Raw genomic sequence first — 18,308 nt, 5'->3', positions numbered from 1 at the left:
CGAGAAAAGGGAGATAAGAAGATTCGAATCCACACCGGATATCGAAGACGCTATCTTCTACCAGAAATTGATACCCGTGTATCAATTCGAAGATATATCCTCTGATGAGAGTATATATGAGCAAGAAGAAATCTTTAGTTCTGAGGATTCGGAGATGACCGATGGAACTACCGGAGACGAGTCAGACTAAAGAGGAGCACGAGGTCCACCACACTCAGAAGGAGGATCAGAATGGATTTACCAGCCATTTCCTGATCCCACAAAAAGAAGTGGTGAAGCAGCTCGTGAAAAAACTCAAGAAGGAAACCGAGGAGGTTCAAACCTACCAAGGGTTTTCCAATAGCAGATTGAATCGAGTTTTAAATAGCTTGATTCCAACCAAGAGGAAGCATCATGTCTATTTTGGCGTCACAAGCCAAGAAACGGCACTTCCAATTGAGATCACAAGCAACCAGGTGGAGATCCAGTTAGTTCCGGCCGAAGATATTAGAAAGGATCTCAGGAAAATGAAGCCAGAAGTCGCAAGTACGATGAAATGGATTCATATTGGAGCAATTCAATTGGTGCTAAAATCTTCCCTTCTCCCAGGGACAGACCAGCCAATTGATGTCGCATTATGCGATAAAAGGGTCAGAGAAGCCAGAGAATCAGTTATTGGAGCTTTTTCGGGCAATCTCTATGCCAAGAAGATTATAACCGAGTTTTATCCACAGATCGCTTATAATCTACAAGATTCATCCTTCAGCCGAGCCCTGACTCTCTATCAGGACTACAAAAAGAAGGAGTATATGACAGATGGAAATAGGCCATACTCATTGACTTATCAAGTCTCGTATGCCCTATCAAATTCCCATCATACGGAGTTATTTCTGGGAAAAGAATTTATTGAAATTCCAGAAATATTCAAAGAAGTTGCAAAGGCAGCCCCTTCAAACCGAGTTGAAATTCCCCAGAACAGGGAAATCGACATCGACGTTGGAGACAAACCGGTGTTAAGCCATACCCAGAGTCTCAGACTAGGGGCACCAAGGCTATCATTTCAAGGAAATAGGCTAACTTCAGGGCCTATATTAAGGAGTTTCTCTCATTCTTATGAGAGAAGGGCGATCCAGGAAATACCAGTCTCAGACATAAGGGTCAAATTGAAATGCCCCGAAGGATGGAGACAGGTTTCCACAAGAATTGATACAACAAGCATGGAAAACAAGTTTCCCTGCAGTATGTTGTATTATCTGGCAAATCCAGGCGACAACCGATACATCGGGACTCTGGAGGTTGGAGGTTTTGAAATTCAGACCGAAGGCCAAGCCGGACAAGAAGCAGATGTCCTAATCTTAGGACGAAATTTCCTTGACAAATATAAACCATGGTCATGGAAAGCAGGAGGAATGGAGATCACCATTGGGCGCCAAAGAGTGATGATCCAATGACAAGTCCATTCTCAATATACATCTCTGTGGGGATGTTATATGAGAAATACAAAGCAGAATATTTTGCTGCTTATGTAGATTCAGGAGCATGAATCTGTACAGCAAAGCGAGGAGTCTTTCCAGCAGAAGTGGAAGAAGATCTACCTCGAATCGCAGGAAGGGATTTCTCCAAAAAGATTTTACTCTTATCAAAGGGAGTAAAACAGACGGAAATATTGATCGGCGGAGCAGGACAAACACCTTGGTACAAGGTCAAAACTCCACCAATTTATTTCCATGATACCGGAGCAGATATATTATTTGGAAATAATTTTCTGCAAAGCTTCAAGCGATACATACAAGACAATGAGGCCAGGAGGCTAGTGTTCACAACCAATTGTGACCACAAAATCATTGTGCAAAGGCTCAAAGGAGCTTTTCATCGCTCGATGCCAATCAACTTTCGCAGCAAGCGTGGTGATGATGGCAGACTCCGGAGACCCCAAATGAAGGATCAAAGGAGATTCGGAGAAGTTTTGCTCAAATGCAGAACTGAGGGATTCCCAAATCTCTCTGAAGAGGAAACTCAAATCCTCAAAGCATCCTTGATATCACACAAAGATATCAAGGAAGAAGAACAGGTGTCCATTGCCGACGTCAAAAGGAGAATCCAGAAGTGTTACCACGAGGATCCTTTGGCATGGTGGGACAAGAACCAACTCAGAGCAACCTTGAAAGTTAAAGCTGGAAAGGAGTATGAGTTCGTTAGATTCAAACCTATCCTGATGAATCCTCAAGATCAACAGGATATGATGAGTATAATCAAGGAACACCTTGATTTAAAGCTAATCGAAGGAGGAAGATCACCCTACAGCAGTCCGGGATTTCTGGTGAGAAATCATGGGGAGATCAAGCGAGGAAAACCAAGATTGGTCATTAATTATAAAGGGATTAATGACATTCTTGAGTTTGATGGATATTTCATCCCAAGCAGAGAACACCTCATTAACTGCATCCGAAGTGCAAGGGTATTCTCAAAGTTCGATTGCAAATCGGGTTTTTACCAGATTCGCATGGAGGAAGAGAGTAAGAAGTTCACAGCCTTCTCAACTCCACAAGGACATTATGTCTGGAATGTTATGCCAATGGGGTTAGCCAACGCGCCTCAGATATTCCAAAGAAAAATGGATAATCTCTTCAAAGATTATTCTTCGTTTATGTTTGTTTACATTGATGACATTCTTATTGCATCAAAAAACATTCATGAACATATCAGGCATCTGGAGATCTTCGCGGATGTTTGTCAACAAGAAGGACTGGTGCTGTCAGAAAAGAAGGCAGTCATTGCCACCCAGAAGATGGAGTTTCTGGGGATCGAGATCGATGAATCTGGGATAATTCTACAAGATCATATTGTGGAAAAAGTCCAGGGATTTCCGGAGGATCTCAAAGAAAAGAAGCAGCTCCAAAGCTTTCTCGGAGTTGTTAACTTTGCAGGAATGTTTATCAAAAATCTTGCAGAGTACCGGAAAGTCTTCAGTCCGTTGCTGAAGAAAGATGTTTCATTCATTTGGAAAGAGGAGCATCGGGAGGGTATGAAGAAGTTAAAAGAGATTTGTAAAAATCTCCCAAAACTTTCAATACCACAAGATGAGGATGACCTTGTCCTCTATACAGACGCGAGTGATTTTTGGTGGGCAGCAGTGCTTACAAAGATCACCCCCTATGGAGAAGAACCTTGCAGATACTGTAGCGGTCTCTTTTCCGATGATGAAGCTGTGCGATGGCACATCAACGAAAAGGAATTCTTTGCAGTGCGAAAGGCGTTTAAAAAATGGCCGCTTTTCTTACTTGCTAAGAAATTTGTTTTGAAAGTAGATAACACTAACGTTAAAGCTTTCTTAACAAAAAAGATTGAATCTAAGCCTGAAAAATCTAGATTGCTTAGATGGCAAGCCGAATGTCAATATTATGATTATGATATTGTCGTTTTGAAATCTGATCAGAATGTTCTTGCAGATTTCCTTACAAGGGATGGAGCTCCCTGAAGTGGAGGCCATCGAGGCAATACAGGGGCAGCTCTTTGCAAGTCTAGAGCTGCTACAACAAGAATGGCAGAAGTGTGTACTACACACTAAACAAGCTGGAAAGATACAAGCGGCTGATGAAGCCCAAGTATCCAACCAAATCGATGATTGCTTCATGAAGATGTTCAATCTTCAGGAAGTACTCAGCAAGCCGCTCTTGCGCGTTGTCCGTGAAAACCGGGCTAAAGCAATGCTTTCCGTACAGGGCGGATTACCTGTAGCAGGGGATTCAAGTACCCCTAGCACAAGTCCTGAGAGAATGGCTTCACAGCCGGACGCTCGAGGAAAAGATGTTGTTAAGGGGTCACACCCTGAATCAACATGTCAACCCTCCACCTCTGGGGAAAAAGAGGGAGAGATCAATCTTAGGCCAATGACTGGCCAACTTAAGGTTGATACTAATTTTATTGATATTTCTCCTTCTTGGCAGATTTATCAAAACAGATGGGAAAAACTCATCACGAGAAAGGGCATTAATCCGGGAAATTGCCGGGTTGATGTTGCAGGGAGATACCCTAGGATCTGGACAACTCCGGGAGCTAATCCAGACCACATCAAGGAATGGTATGAGTTTGGGGCTTTGGCCTCAGTTTATACCACTGCTCCAGCCTTCAACGAAATCAAGGGTCTACCCAAGTGGATCCAGAAAACGGTGTTTGAAGCCTGGGAGAACAACGAGTCCCTTAAACGGGGAGACGTTCTGGAACTGTACTTCTTCAGCGCAGCACCAGAACCTGTCGGAAAAGGGGTCTATGAAGCTTTCCATTTCATCAAGCTTCGGAGACCAGATACAGGAGCCTTGAACCGAATCAAAGTTCCTGATTTTCAAGTCCCAATCGCCTCAACATTCACGGAGGATCAAATCTCCACGAGACGAGCATGGGGGCTATGGGTCTGTCTTACAGAGATGGACAAAATGAAGTCCAGATTCAAGTTCTTTCAAAGTTCTGATCTGGGAACGTTCCTGGTAAACACAATGACAGGGACAACAACCGAGTTTGCCGAAAAATCTTTCGAGAAAAAGAGGCAAACGATATGGGACAACAAGATTGCGGGGAGCAAAGAGACCCGTCGCAAATTCTGCAACATGGCTCATTCGGGCCAATGGATCGAGAAAATCTGCGATCAATGTTCGTCGCAGAAGGAGCCAGAATTCGGAAAAGGTTTCTTCCCGAAACCTGACAGGAGGAGGTTCCGGTCTGATGAACACGACAAGCATCAGACTCCAAAGGGGAGGACCCCTCGGGCACCAAAAAAGTAAGGTGGCCGACAGAACAGAGTGAATCATGTGATTCACAGCAAGGATCGCACCCACAAAAGAAACGACAAAAGTGGGTGGAGGAACAGGAGGACCACTCACCAAAAGCTCCAGGACAAAAGTGAGTGGAGAGAAAAGCAGCCGGCCCCTACCAGCATTATCACAAAGCGATAAAGCAAGGGTCCAGCACATGTGACAACACCAACAAGTGTCGGCAATTATGGCCAACAAAAGAAGGTGGCTGTCAATTTCAAGCAAGCTGGCCCCGAAGAAAGCATCCGAGGCCAACTACCAAGCAATAATAGAGGGTATCAGACCTCTATAAAACCACAAGAGCTGGAGAGAATAAGGACATCGAAAAATTCACAATTTTTTCACACACCACTTCCTCTCTCTAGAAATTATCCTTGTTATTTTTAATTTTGTTTTCAATAGTTTTCGTTTAAGTTTAATTTCCTTTTTATTTTTATGTACACAAGTATTGGCTACTATGAGTAGCTAAAACAAGTTGTCTCCTCCCTTAGGGGATGATTTTATGAAATAAAATTAATTATTATATAATTCCTCTATAAACGCTTTGTTTTTGTCCAACTATTCCGGTTTAGTAAATTTTTTTTCTTTATTTCTCCAACAAAGTATTTAGTCGACACTTAGTGAAGGAGGAGGGTTGCAACCATCTCTTGCGAGTGTGTGGTTGGTGCGTGCCAGGAAGGCAGACGAGCCGTAAAAAGCAACAAGACCGACTCCTGAAGAAGACCAGTCGATAAAGGTATAATGTTGGTTAAATTTAAGAATTATTTTGAAGTTGTACGGAAGCATGTTGGGCCTGATAATTTGTTTTTGACAATATAATTTCAGAATACTCATAAGGATTTTATTGTACTGAAAAGAAACATTTTGGGTTTTTGTGATATTTTGGTCAATAATAGGGGCAGAATTCTTATTAGAGAAAAGCTGGCGTGTCAAAAATGGACAGAACTCTAAGTTCATGTATTTTATTGGACTTTCCTAAGTTGGTGTTAAAAATGGAATTTCTCCATAGTTGGTGTATTTACAAGCAAATTTCCCTAATAATAATAAAAATGGAGAATCACTTTTAATCATTTGATTATGAAGATCTACGATAAATGCATCATCTTGATGAATGAATATAATACACAGATTCGAAACTTGGAGGAAGCAATTTGAAATACTACTATTTATTGCATTTGCTATGCAATTAACTGCAAACAGAAAATATGAAGCAAAAAAATTGCTCATTTGAAGATTCGAACTGAGGTGGTGCATTCATCCATTAAAATGATGCATTCATTGTAGATCTTCATGATCCAATGATTGATAATGGTTCTTCATTCTCATTTGAACTTTTCTATATATATATATATATATATAGGGTGTGGTTCTAGAGAGAACTACATTATTTGTGAGAACGTGAGAACCATCAAATCTAATGCATTCACTGTAAAAATTAATGCATTTGCTGTTAAAATTAATGCACTCAAAAAAATAAAAAAAAATTGCTCCCTTCAGGATTCGAACCCAGGATCTGCATTCATCCAACAAGATGATACATCCACCGTAGATCTTGATAATCGAATGGCTGAAAATGGTTCTCTGTTCTTTTTTTATTTATGGTTCTTTCTTGAACCTCTCCATATATATATATATATATATATATATATATATATATATATATATATATATATACACTATATGCATATTTGTGTATTAGAGGTGAGCTAAAATAAAAACACCTCTTAAAATATAAAATATGAATCATTTTCAACCTTTAAATCATCAATATCTACGGTTGATTCACCATCTTGTTGATGAATTCATGGTCTGAGTTCGAATTCCATAAGTAGCAAAAGTCTTATTTTTCGTAATTCATACATTTACACAACAAATTCATATATGTTCTACATAAAATTCATACATTTTAGCTGGTTCATATTTTATATTTTAAGAGTTGTTTTTATCCTAGCCCTTCCCTTATGCATTATATGTATAACTAAAGGCGGCGAGCAAAGCACAACAGTGCAAGATATCTGTTGGATCGCCTAGTGCAATGCATATGTGTGCTTAATTATATGTATATTTATGTTTAATTATATGCATATTTATATTCAATTATATGTATTATATACATAATCAATGCGGTCATAACACAAAATAAAAATAAAAATAAAAAAATATGATATTTATATTGCAAAATAACGTTATGATTGCACAATAATATAGGTCATGGTTTTAAATTTTAATCATCTTTAATTTTTATAGGGCAAAGATGCAGATTAGCCCCTGAACTACACCCCCTAGAGCCTTTAGCCCCCCATACTCGGTCAAAGCGCGTTGACCTCCCCGATCTCCCGAAAGAAGGGTGCAAATAAGTCCCTCCGTTAAACGGCGTTTAAACGCCGTTTTCTTTAATCTTTTTTTTTTTTAATTTCTAATGGGTCCCACTCCTCTCTCTCTCTCTCTCTTCTCCACCGCCATTGTCATCTCTTACGGGATCTCCGGCGAAGATGTCGCCCTGCATCTCTCACGATCCAAATAAACTTCTGCTCACTCTTCTCCAACCCTTCGCCATCAACTGCCACGGAACCACCACCTGGGATTCCATAGCTTCGAACTTCAGAAGAGGACATCGGAGGCGGTGGACGTGGAGGCTTGCTGGTAACGGCGGCGGCTTCACTTCTGTTGGGTAGATTCAGGGAGAAAAGGAAAGCAGGGGCGATGGGGGTTTTGTGAGCAGAGGGAGGCGGCGGCATCTCCGCCGTCGCCGAGGAAGGAGACGGCGCCGCGTGGGGCGGCGTCGATACCCAGATCGAAGAGTGGGTCGGGGGGAGGGGGATTCAGGCGGCGTGGTCGTTCGAGATACGGACGGCGGCAGCGATTGAAGAGGAACGATTGAAAGAGTGACGGGTTGCGGCTCTCTGCAACTGCCGGAGTCGGGCACGCGGTGACGGCCGGCACTGTCTACCCTACCGGAGAAGAAGAGGGGGGCTGTGAGTAGAGTGGTGGGCCCGCTTGAAAATAAAAAAAAAATTAAGAGAGACGGCGTTTAGGCGCCGTTTCACCCTAGGACCTAATTGCACCCTTCTTCCGAGACTTTGGGGAGGTCAACGCGATTTGACCGAGTATGGGGGGCTAAAAGCTCTAGGGGGGTGTAGTTCAGGGCGGAATCTGCACCTTCGCCCATTTTTATAACTATTTTAGCATGGACAGGATAGAGGTGGACAAATGAATTGGAACCGTAAGTGGTGTTCCACAGTTCGATTCCGATTCTAATTTTGAGAACCGGCGGTTCACGATTTCAAACCGGAACCAAAACTGTGAAGCAATGCGTGTTTGTTTGTGGTAGAAGACTTAAGTATTTATATGTGTTAAGGTTAGCACAAGTATATATAGTGTGTGTAATTTATCTAGAAGAATTTTGCTTTCTCTTAACACTAAACCATAATTACAACTATACAAGAAATGGATCATAATTCATACATAGCATATACGATCAGCCCCATAACATCCTGTACATTTTTTTGTACTGGTATTTATATAAATATGTACAACAAATTAGCAGTATAAAAGGTTCCTCACTTCCAGACCTTTATAGCCCCATCTCTACTACTTGATATCAGAAGTCTCTGGTTCAATCTCACAGATGCCAGAGAGAGTACAGAATCATGGTGACACCCGGCGGAATCAGTAGCCGCAGCAGCAAGAATTGCTTTTCCTGTCAACCTTGTTGCTAGAGGTCGTCTTTTTGCTTCCTGTTCAAGATAACGAATTTAAGCTTGAAACACGGAGACAAGGAAGATAACACAGTTAACGTTTATCATCAGCAACCACTCTTAAAATTGGTCAAATTGGAAGAGTCACCTCTGGTCAAATATGCAGGGGTGACATCAAACATTAGCTGAAGCCGCCGACTAAAGTCAACAAATACTTTTCAGGTTTCAATAGAATTGAAATAACCAAGGAAACTTGGAACTTCAGAGTTCTGGTTCTTTAAGTACATACACAGCTGAAAGATTTTTTGATAGTGTAATTGTACCATTAACTATTGCTTATCATGGACAAAAGCAGCCTATAAAGCAAGAGAAAAACTCTGAATATTTTCCTCTAGGAACTTCCCCAGCACAAAGGGAATAAAAACTCATGGGGTTCATCACCGCTACCAAAACAACAGCATGCCATGTCTTGCATCACATTATAACATCTACCTAGAAACCATAAATCTTTTTTCTGCAGCACCAAGAATTACCAAACTAAATTTTGAAGGAAACACGCGGAAAATATCTTAGCAAGTATTAGATGACAAAAAGTTTCTAGCATGTAATCCCACACAAAGATCCAAACCCAGTTTCCGCAATTACATGCTTTAAGATAGCTTTACCAAAGAGAGTTGATCCAAAAAAAATGCAACAGGGGAAACATGGAGATGCGATACATGTATTTGTGTCTCTGAGTGATGGTAAAGCATATGAGATAAGGATAATTCATTTCGTAAACCACAGCATTGTGCTAACTCATTCCATTTTCTACGAAAATTATTTTTCTTATCTAAGCATGACGACTAGTTATAAAAGATGCAAGAGAAAGGTCTCCGACAGGCCTAATTGATTCGTATGTACTATGAATTAAACTTTACTGTCATAGTAGAAATAGGGGCAAAAGAAGTGAATGGCTTGAGGTTGTAACAACTGTTTCTGTACTTAAGTGTTCCTCCTAATAGGATTTATGAATGTAGAATAAGAATTGATACAGAAGAAATTTAATACAATTATGCTAATGTGTAATCTCTTTGCTTATTCTCATAAGTCCAGGTAAGTAGTACTTCAAAATACTATATATCCTAACCCATCACAAGCAGCAAAGTAAGGAGCAAAATTTTAGCCTATCAATCTGAAATACCTGCACGACTTGCACTCCAAAACTAGATTTTGTCTCATAGAAATCATCATTTCCAATGCCTTTAATAGACGGTCCACACACACAATAAGTCCGTTCCGGGCTGAAAATAGAAGTGTGAATATCAATAAATGAAAATTCTTGAAAGAGACCTGAACCTCTCAAAATTAAGCAATAATGACTAATGAGTACCTGCAATGGTCCCAACGACGAATTTTCAAATCGGTTCCACCAGTCAATAAATCTCCACCAGGTAACGGGAGCAATGCACGGATACCAGGAACACGGATAGAGGGTTCATTCAGCTCATCAACCCTGTATTTTGAGTTTGTACTTCGCCTTATCTCTGATTTAGTGTTTGACTTCGAAGATGGTCTGGCCAAGGCCCAAGGTGACTCACAATTCTCAGCATCAGATTCAAGGTTTGTTGCTCTCAAAATCTGCAAAATTAGAAGAATAACTTCATTAAGATGGGCTAGTCACAGTTGTTAGACATAATCCAACTTTATCAGAGCATCTTCCAGTACTTGTAGTCTGCTCCTGGCTATCAGTATCCAACAAATAGCAGTATCTAAGCGTTCACGTTGGATGATTTTCCTACTTGTTTAAAATAACCTGAGTTATTAAACTGTACAGTTTCAGTTCAAAGTTATAAACGTGATTATTATTATTATTATCTAAAGTAAGACCACAACATTTGTATTTGACCATTTGCTCAAAACCATAGGTATGGAACAAAAAAAATCCAGTGATCACTTGAGAGGAAGATCAAATGATACAGAAATCACTATCTGGAAAGTTAATACTGAACATCATGGAAAGCTATGTCAGAGAAAAGATCAAATAGAATCTTGTATACCTGGTGACAGCTTCCATTTTCAGCATTCCAAAGAGAGACCTCATTACACCCAGCTGCAACATAAACAAGTGGCCTTGTGGCGACGGACAAGGGGGTCCCGGAAGGAGGAACAAAAAGACACATCTTTTCAATGGGGCATGGAAGAGAATATTGCCATGAGTTAACAGGTATGCAGAATCTGAGATCCCACAAAGTAAGTACACCCCTTGATGATCCAGATACAAACCAATTACCGCAAGGGTCTGCCACAAGAGAAGATATATAACCCTCCTCTGGAGAAACTTCAGTATTCCAACTGTTTGAATTTGTTCTTGTATCCCATAGATGGACACCAGAATTCTGAGTGCTGTATAGAATCATTTGGCTAGTATTACCATCAGCAGAGTAATTCAAAAGGCTAAGTATAGCACCTTCTCCAAAACCAGTTTTCTTAACATCAGTTATACCTGAATAATTTTCAACCATATTTCCAAGTCCTCTCGATATGTGATCAACAGAAAACATATGCATCATCCCATCACTTGCCCCAACAACAATTTGAGTAGTACCTTGAAGCACCGCAACACACATTGCACGACTTCCACCAAGAGAATAGGTCAGCCTAGACCGAAACGAGATGTCCTTCTCCAGCTTCTTGCAATCCCATATCTTCACTGTAGAATCTTCAGATGCACTCACAAAAAATTGCTGATCCATTGAAATGGAAATATCATTGACGGCAGATCTGTGCTCTTGCAGGTGAGCAACCAACACCCCGCGAGGTCTCCATCCTGAATCAGGAATAGTTGATGACCATGCTAACGATGTCGATTCTGTTGCCTCAACCGAGTTATCCCCAACGGTGAGAGAACCCCCTTTCATCCTGTCAGGAACTCCTGTTTCATGAAATTTGCTACTCACAAAAGCTGTTTCATCAGTTTCCCGGTCATCTACTTCATGTACAACTCTTCTCAACAGTGCAGGACCATTACCAACATAAACTGATCCCGAAACAAGCTTAGGAGGAGGTATTGTACTTGCTAAACTAAACGATTTATTTACTGGATCCATCCAAGGCAGGGAAGAAGTACTGAAACCTAAGGAATTATATGGTAATGAAGCATCAGGAACAGCTGGACCAGTGGTGGATGCCCGCCTGTTATCAAACTTAAAGTGGTATAGAGGTATGCTTTCTGATGATTTATCAATGAAGCTGTTCATACAGCTCATTTGAGGAGACATAAATCCAGTTAGTTGAGACTTTTCTGAGGCACCACGGTCATGGGCTTCTTCTTGACTCAAAGAATTTTGCATTAAATTTCCCATAGCTTTGAACCTGCCCTCATTATCATCTAACTTAGTTGTATCAAACTGCTCAGCAGTGGTGCTAGTAAAGCTATGATGTCCAAAGTCATTTTGTCTGTCAGACATACATTTTATTGGATCCAACTCCTTGGCAGTTCTCTGAAGTAAGTCTATGGATTCAGATTTTCTAGACTGTGATGATGCATTGTACCAAATCTTTCTCTGTCTCTCCAGCATGTCTGAACTTCTGGCATTTTCTAAAACCTGATGGTATACTTCCCTTGAGACAGGAGGTTTCAGACACCCAAGAAGAGCTTTTACCGAGGCTAAAGATGCTGGTTGTCTACGCAAGAAAGGGCGTATAACTGGGACCAGAAATACATAGGAATCCACTGCACCTAGGTTCTCACTGCTAGCCGCAATAAATGTAACGGCTGCTCTCCTGACCCACTTACTTGGATAACATAGCAAAGGGAAAGCACGCTCTATCATCTCAAGCAGTATCCTCTTCCTCAAGAAACTGCTTCTACAGAGAATGGTTAAGCAATCCAATGCATTGACGATCACAGACTCCGTAGTATCAATAAGTGCTTGTTCAATATAAGGAAAAAGGTATTCCTCTACACTCCGTTGGCCCACAAAGAAACAGACATATATTATTTGCCCGTAAAATACAGTTCTGAGCTGCTCATCACGATCATTTAGAAAAGCAGGGAGGATAGGTAGCAAAAAATCATTACTCTGCTTCTGGCCAAAAAACCAGCAAAGATTGCCAATATCTTGCAGGAGTGCTCTCCTTATATTTGGTGTTTGCTTTGGACCCATCACAAGTTCTTGAATGACCTCCGCAATAGATTTCCGTAACTGTCCAAGCTGCACATCATTATTCAGCTTCTGAGGCTCTCCAAAGAAGTCTGAGGCTGGCAGTGATGATTTTCGTGATAAATTCTCATTAAGAACCCCTGCCTCGGTCAGGCTTATTGAGTGAATTAAGAACCCATAAGCGGTCAGTGCCAGTTTAGATATATTGCTGCCATAGCAAATCCTCACACTTTCCTCAGGATCATCTGGAAGCATGGAAAGCATAGGAAGAATATACTCTGGAAAGATTTTGGCATCACTTGGAGGAAAATCCCTGACTAGAGGAAGAATGTCACACAAAGTCTCCAGTGCTGCACAACGGACAATGGCAGCTGGATCAGAAAGCACAGCTATAACATAGGGAAGTATACGCTGCAGTCGATCTTCATCGTCAATATACAAAGAGCAAGACTTCAGCAATAAGACAGCAGCCCTCCTTATAAAAGGGACCTTGACATTACGAATGCAGGAACATAGAAGTGAAGCAATCAAAACCATACCCTCACAGCTTAATATATCCTGAGGAAGTGGTAGAAAAGGCATTCCAAAAGTATCTGATTGATTATTAAAATCTGATACCAATGAGCTCAAATCAGTCATTGTGATCTTTTTCAGGAAAGGATGGTGACTCCGCTGGAATTTATTGGAGATACTTTGAATAACCTCACCAGGAGATTGTAAACCACAGTGCTTCTGATTTTGAGAATCTATGGTCTTCACGATACTATCTTGCATAGTCTCCATGCTCAAATTGCCGTTGTTATGTTTCACATCTCTTAGCAAGGTACTCATGTTATCCAGGAGATCAAATCGATCACGAGTAATGACCTTCTTGGTCTCTTTTCTTTCATTCGAAGATTTATCTGCCCCAGTGGAACCTTGTTTTCCATGTCCTGGCAAGTGGCTTGTATCATTATTACACATTTCTGTTTCAGATATCAAATCCTCAACTGCCCTGTTTCCCAGCATCTGTCTAAGAACTTCTTGGAAAGAGGTCTCGCATGCTAGAACCTGCAGCATCAATTATCTTGACTGACACAAAATGACTATGCATAGAGTATAAAAATGAAAAGATCATTATGATTCCCTTACCCTTGCATCACAACTCAGAGGATTTAATAAGGAATAGAACTTATGAAGAAATGGTGAGAAGTAACATGGAAACACAACACCCGCATAGTTCTGCAGGTAGCTCTCAGCAGAGCACCTTGACTCTGGGTCTAGTTGAATCATATGAAGAATCATCTTACGGATTCCTGAGTCTGGAATCTTCATTCATGCAATAAGATAAGGCAGTCACTCAGCAGAGGTAAATTTATAGGAAACCAGAAGAGAAGTTAACTTCTAATGATTCAGTGAGCTCAGTTGACAGTTGTAGAAGGAGACATTATTTGCTTACCCCAGGAAGATCAATGGCACTCAGACAGATAAAGAAAACAGAATTTGAAAAGCAAACCAAAGGTTTTTGAAAAGATATGCCCACAGCATAAGAAGGTACCTTTTCAAGATGCTGGGTAGGATCATATTGTCCTCTTCGATATGCAAGGAGTTGAGAAAGTTCAAACAAGGGTTGGCCTTCAAGAAAAAGCTCAGCAATCACACACCTGAAACACAAAGTTGTATAAATCAAATTTTGAATGTTAAACACCTTAAAGCTCCATGAAAATGTAGATATCAGGGTTATGTATGACAAACTACTACAAATGACTAAAGATATTAGCATCAGTAAGTTTAAAGCTTTACTAACTAATTCTATAACAAAAAGATAATTATTCAATGAGACAAAGAATAGACTGGTAGGAATTAATTGAATGAGGTAGTGTCTAGTTCGCTAGAATATACTTCCTTTCATAATATGATAGTCTGTAATTTATTGATAACCTACTCGCAATTCTCTTGCAGTTGACAGGCACTACTTTATTGGGTAACACGTCAACATCTGCTAAAAGAACAGCTGCTGAAAAAATTAAGCATAATTCCTTAAGACAATACTGTGAAATGCCAGAACCATTATACATTCATCAGATATTAAGCAAACTAGTAAAGCAATAATCAATTTGTCAATTTTAGTGAACATTTCCCAATATGTGTTCTTTTGACACATAAAGGGTTAAATGCCTGTTAATAACAAAGTATACCAAATTTTGGTTTTTAACCATCACAATTTTTTTGGTCAATTATTACACAAACTTAGAACTTTTTGGAATTCGGCCCCAAATTAAAATCCTAACAATATTTTATCCTACGTAGACGCCATAATTTTATCAAGTGGACCCCGGAATTTTATCTTCTTTTCTTCTTCGTTGTAGCTAGCTCATATAAAAAAATGTCACGCAATAAAATTCCGGTGTCCACGTAGAATTAAATGTGTCCGGAATTTCATTTCGGGCCAAATTCCAAAAGGTTCGAAGTTTATGTATTAATTGACCAAAAAATTAGTGTTGGTTAAAACCATAATTTGGGTATACTTTGTCTATTTACAGGCAATTAACCCTAAAAAAACGCCATCTCCACTGTCCGCAAACTGAATGTGGAAAACAGAGAAAGATTATTAGTGGTTTTTCCCTGGGCATTTAAAAGAAAAGCTTGGGCGTTGTTATCCATTCGTCTAGGGATCTTCCTGCATTTCACTGTCTGATATAAGCTCAGACATCCGCAGTTGATACATCACATGAATATATACAACTGAGGTTTATATGAATTCCATCATAGGGAATAATGCATCTATGAGTACAATACTCACCCTACAGCAAAGATATCCATTGAGGGCTTCAGATTTGCATCTTGGGAAACTTGCGCCTCCCCTCCATGCTCATAAAACCTCTGAAAATATAGCATTCAACATTCAATAACCACAAAGAAGTGTAGAGGATGCCAGATTGAAGCAAGAAGGTTGTTAGTTGGAGGGAAGGAAGGGAACGAGTCATCTTTTAAAAGACATCCATCGCCCCTTCCCCTTTTGAAGAAAAATAACTGAAAATGCAAATAGTTACTTGAAACCAAAATAAGATACCATCATATGGAATCCTTATCTAGTTCTCACTAACCTGGCTAAATTTTGTCCGGTGAGGGAGTTACTGAAAACGCTATGAATAATATATATACATTAATTATTGATATTGATAGAAGCTGTCCAAGTCATTAGTTATGGATTGTAATGACTTACCCAGAAAATTGAGATGGAATATCAATCAGTGCAATAATATAAGCATATTGCTTTGATATTTACATTAAAGGATAATACATAATAGTATAATATTAGTGCTTCAATATCCACAGCCTGACAAGTGTCTATTATAAGGGTTTCTAGAATCTCAACTAAACAACAATGCCATCTTATATCTGGAGGATGGCAAGCTGTGGCATGATAGAGAAACAAGGTCAGGGCATATCCATCTGTTGTCTCATTTATATGTAAATCCAAAGGTTCATTCATATATACAAATCCTTGCAAATTTCTTCCACGCTCAAGTAAATTATACAAATAACATTCGCTCTTAGTGTCCCCTCACTAACAAGATGGGTGCTAATGAGACCATATGAGAGTGTAATATCCGTGCCTAAGATTCAATCTTGCATTTTACACATTTCCTGATCCAAATTTTATCATATACCCAGAAATATCAATAGCTCCTGGTAGAGAAGACATAGCAAAGGAAAAAATAAATAAGAGAATACATAATTACACACACCTCAGGTGCAACGTAACAGCGTCTTCTTCCCCCAGTATCAAAGAAGAATGAAAAATCAGAGGGATCATCATACGGGATATATGTAGGCTTGAATGATGCAAAATCAGCAAGGTAGAGCCAGTTCCAGGAAGTGACCAACACGTTCTCACACTTAATATCGCCTGCAACAAATTATGATTTGCTAAAGAAGAAGCACAGCAGAGACGTTCCAGGTACCTAAAATAAATTCAAGTGTTTATCTCACCATGACACACTCCGTGCTCGTGACTCTGTTTCACAGCATAAAGCAACTGCAAACAATAGTAAGTGAGAAATAATTTCCTACTTTCTCAGGTAGAGTTCCATTCTAATGTGTCACCAAGATTTAACAGACAGGGGCAGACAGGAACCTGAAAAGCCAACCATTTCTTTTCAACGAGACTTAGGAATGGTCGAGTGCTCAGCCGATCATGAAGATTGTTAAAGAAGTACTGCCTCAACAAATAAGCAGCTTTATCTGTTTCAAGCCAAAACTGCAAAAATGAATTCAATGAAAAAGGCATTTGTAAAACAGTTTGAAAAATGAGACACTGACTGCAGGAATGAGATTCAAAGGAACTAAGACTACAGACCCTCGTTGAGCCATCTGCACACAATAAATTAAAAGATGCAACTTTAGAAGATGTTGTTTGTTCTCTGACGACGACCAGAAAGCAATTTTAATTGATTAAAAAGCCACAGAGAGAGATATGTCTTACTTATTCACCTATAGCTTATCTATCAGTCAGTTAGACTTGAGTAACATGGTGTTATCTCCCACTCCTGGCTACGACCTAAACTGTAACATGATGCACTCTAGTTTCTAAATGACAACTAAAGAGGAAATTCAGGAGAATTTTAAGGTCTATTTCTGAAACTAATTTCCTGCCTACATATCTAAAAAATATGCTTTTCAGCTAACCATATCACCTAACTGAAAATTCATGAAATCATCAATAACTGAACATGAACAAGAGCTACCTATAAAGCCATCAAATCCAACTAATATGTTCTTTCACCATTTAAAGTTTTATGTCACACACACACACACATGAAAGAATAAGATAACTGCAGCGTGAAAAGGGGCAACTAACCTGGAAGGGCCAGACATGGGGGTGATCGAGCTTGGAGAATATGTCGCGAATGCGGGAGAGACGGCGCTCATTGTCTCGCAAATCAATTGAGTCGCCGCGCTTGAAGTAGACCTTGACGAGCACCAAACCCTCATCGTGCTTGCAGAGTATGGACTTGAGGAATCGGTCCCTGCCCAGAACTTCCTTGAGCACCAAGTTGTAGGACGACGGCAAATCATGCAGGTAGTATTCCGTCGCCGACGCCTGCGTCGTCCGCGCGATCTTGTTCCCCATCCACCCCGCCCCTCAAATTCGACCCAATTTTATCGAACTTGGTAATTTTGAAGAATTCTTGGTTTAGGGAGAATTTGAGTGCATCTAGGTAGGGGTTTAGAAGTTGTGGATGAAGATTAATGAAGGGATTGCCATGGTTGTGATGGGGGAGTAGGATTTGGAGCTGTGCCAAAATCTGTTTTTTCGTTCAAGATTCAGAGAGGGCTTTCTTTGGATTATTGAGTTCCGATTCCAGACCTATTTTTTCATATTAACACGACACCACCAATATTACTTTTTCCCTCATAAGTCATAACTTCAATTCAAAAACACATTTCTATTAAAGCTGGATTTACTTTAATTGATAAATTTATGTATGAAAAATGATGAATAATAAAAATTTATATTTTTAAATGTCTTATTTCTTTTTTAGCATTTAACTTTTCACTCCAAATGTCAATAATATTATCACACCAAAAATGGAGGGATGATATTATTATCCATCGAAGTGAAAATAAAGAAGGAAATATGTCTTTTTTGTCAAATGTTTGGGGAAAAAAAGACATAAAAGACATAAATTTTT

General features: G+C 39.8%; 1 protein-coding gene across 1 annotated transcript; it reads right to left on the bottom strand.

Annotated features, from left to right (window-relative positions):
* Window positions 1-8,207: 8,207 nt before the first annotated feature.
* On the bottom strand, window positions 8,208-18,015 carry LOC130988548 (serine/threonine-protein kinase VPS15). Its single transcript, XM_057912430.1, has 11 exons — window positions 17,474-18,015; window positions 16,751-16,873; window positions 16,606-16,651; window positions 16,362-16,522; window positions 15,413-15,492; window positions 14,168-14,273; window positions 13,762-13,938; window positions 10,525-13,680; window positions 9,858-10,105; window positions 9,669-9,768; window positions 8,208-8,524 (listed from the first exon to the last, which is right to left on the bottom strand). Exons 1-11 carry the CDS (start codon window positions 17,744-17,746, stop codon window positions 8,348-8,350), a joined length of 4,647 nt encoding a protein of 1,548 aa, XP_057768413.1. The 5' UTR covers window positions 17,747-18,015; the 3' UTR covers window positions 8,208-8,347.
* Between the last annotated feature and the right edge of the window lie 293 nt (window positions 18,016-18,308).

Source organism: Salvia miltiorrhiza, chromosome 6 (assembly GCF_028751815.1).
Source record: "Salvia miltiorrhiza cultivar Shanhuang (shh) chromosome 6, IMPLAD_Smil_shh, whole genome shotgun sequence".
Lineage (NCBI taxonomy): Eukaryota > Viridiplantae > Streptophyta > Magnoliopsida > Lamiales > Lamiaceae > Salvia > Salvia miltiorrhiza.
This window is presented reverse-complemented; position numbering and strand designations above follow the sequence as displayed.

What these genes read in the sequence shown, in the direction of transcription:
- LOC130988548 (XM_057912430.1), bottom strand. Translation starts at nt 17,746, where the DNA reads ATGGGGAACAAGATCGCGCGGACGACGCAGGCGTCGGCGACGGAATAC. An exon ending in CCCATGTCTGGCCCTTCCAG is followed by an intron (nt 16,874 to 17,473) that starts GTTAGTTGCCCC and finishes TCATTTTTGCAG; the next exon opens with TTTTGGCTTGAAACAGATAA. An exon ending in ATGGATATCTTTGCTGTAGG is followed by an intron (nt 14,274 to 15,412) that starts GTGAGTATTGTA and finishes TTTGTGTTTCAG; the next exon opens with GTGTGTGATTGCTGAGCTTT.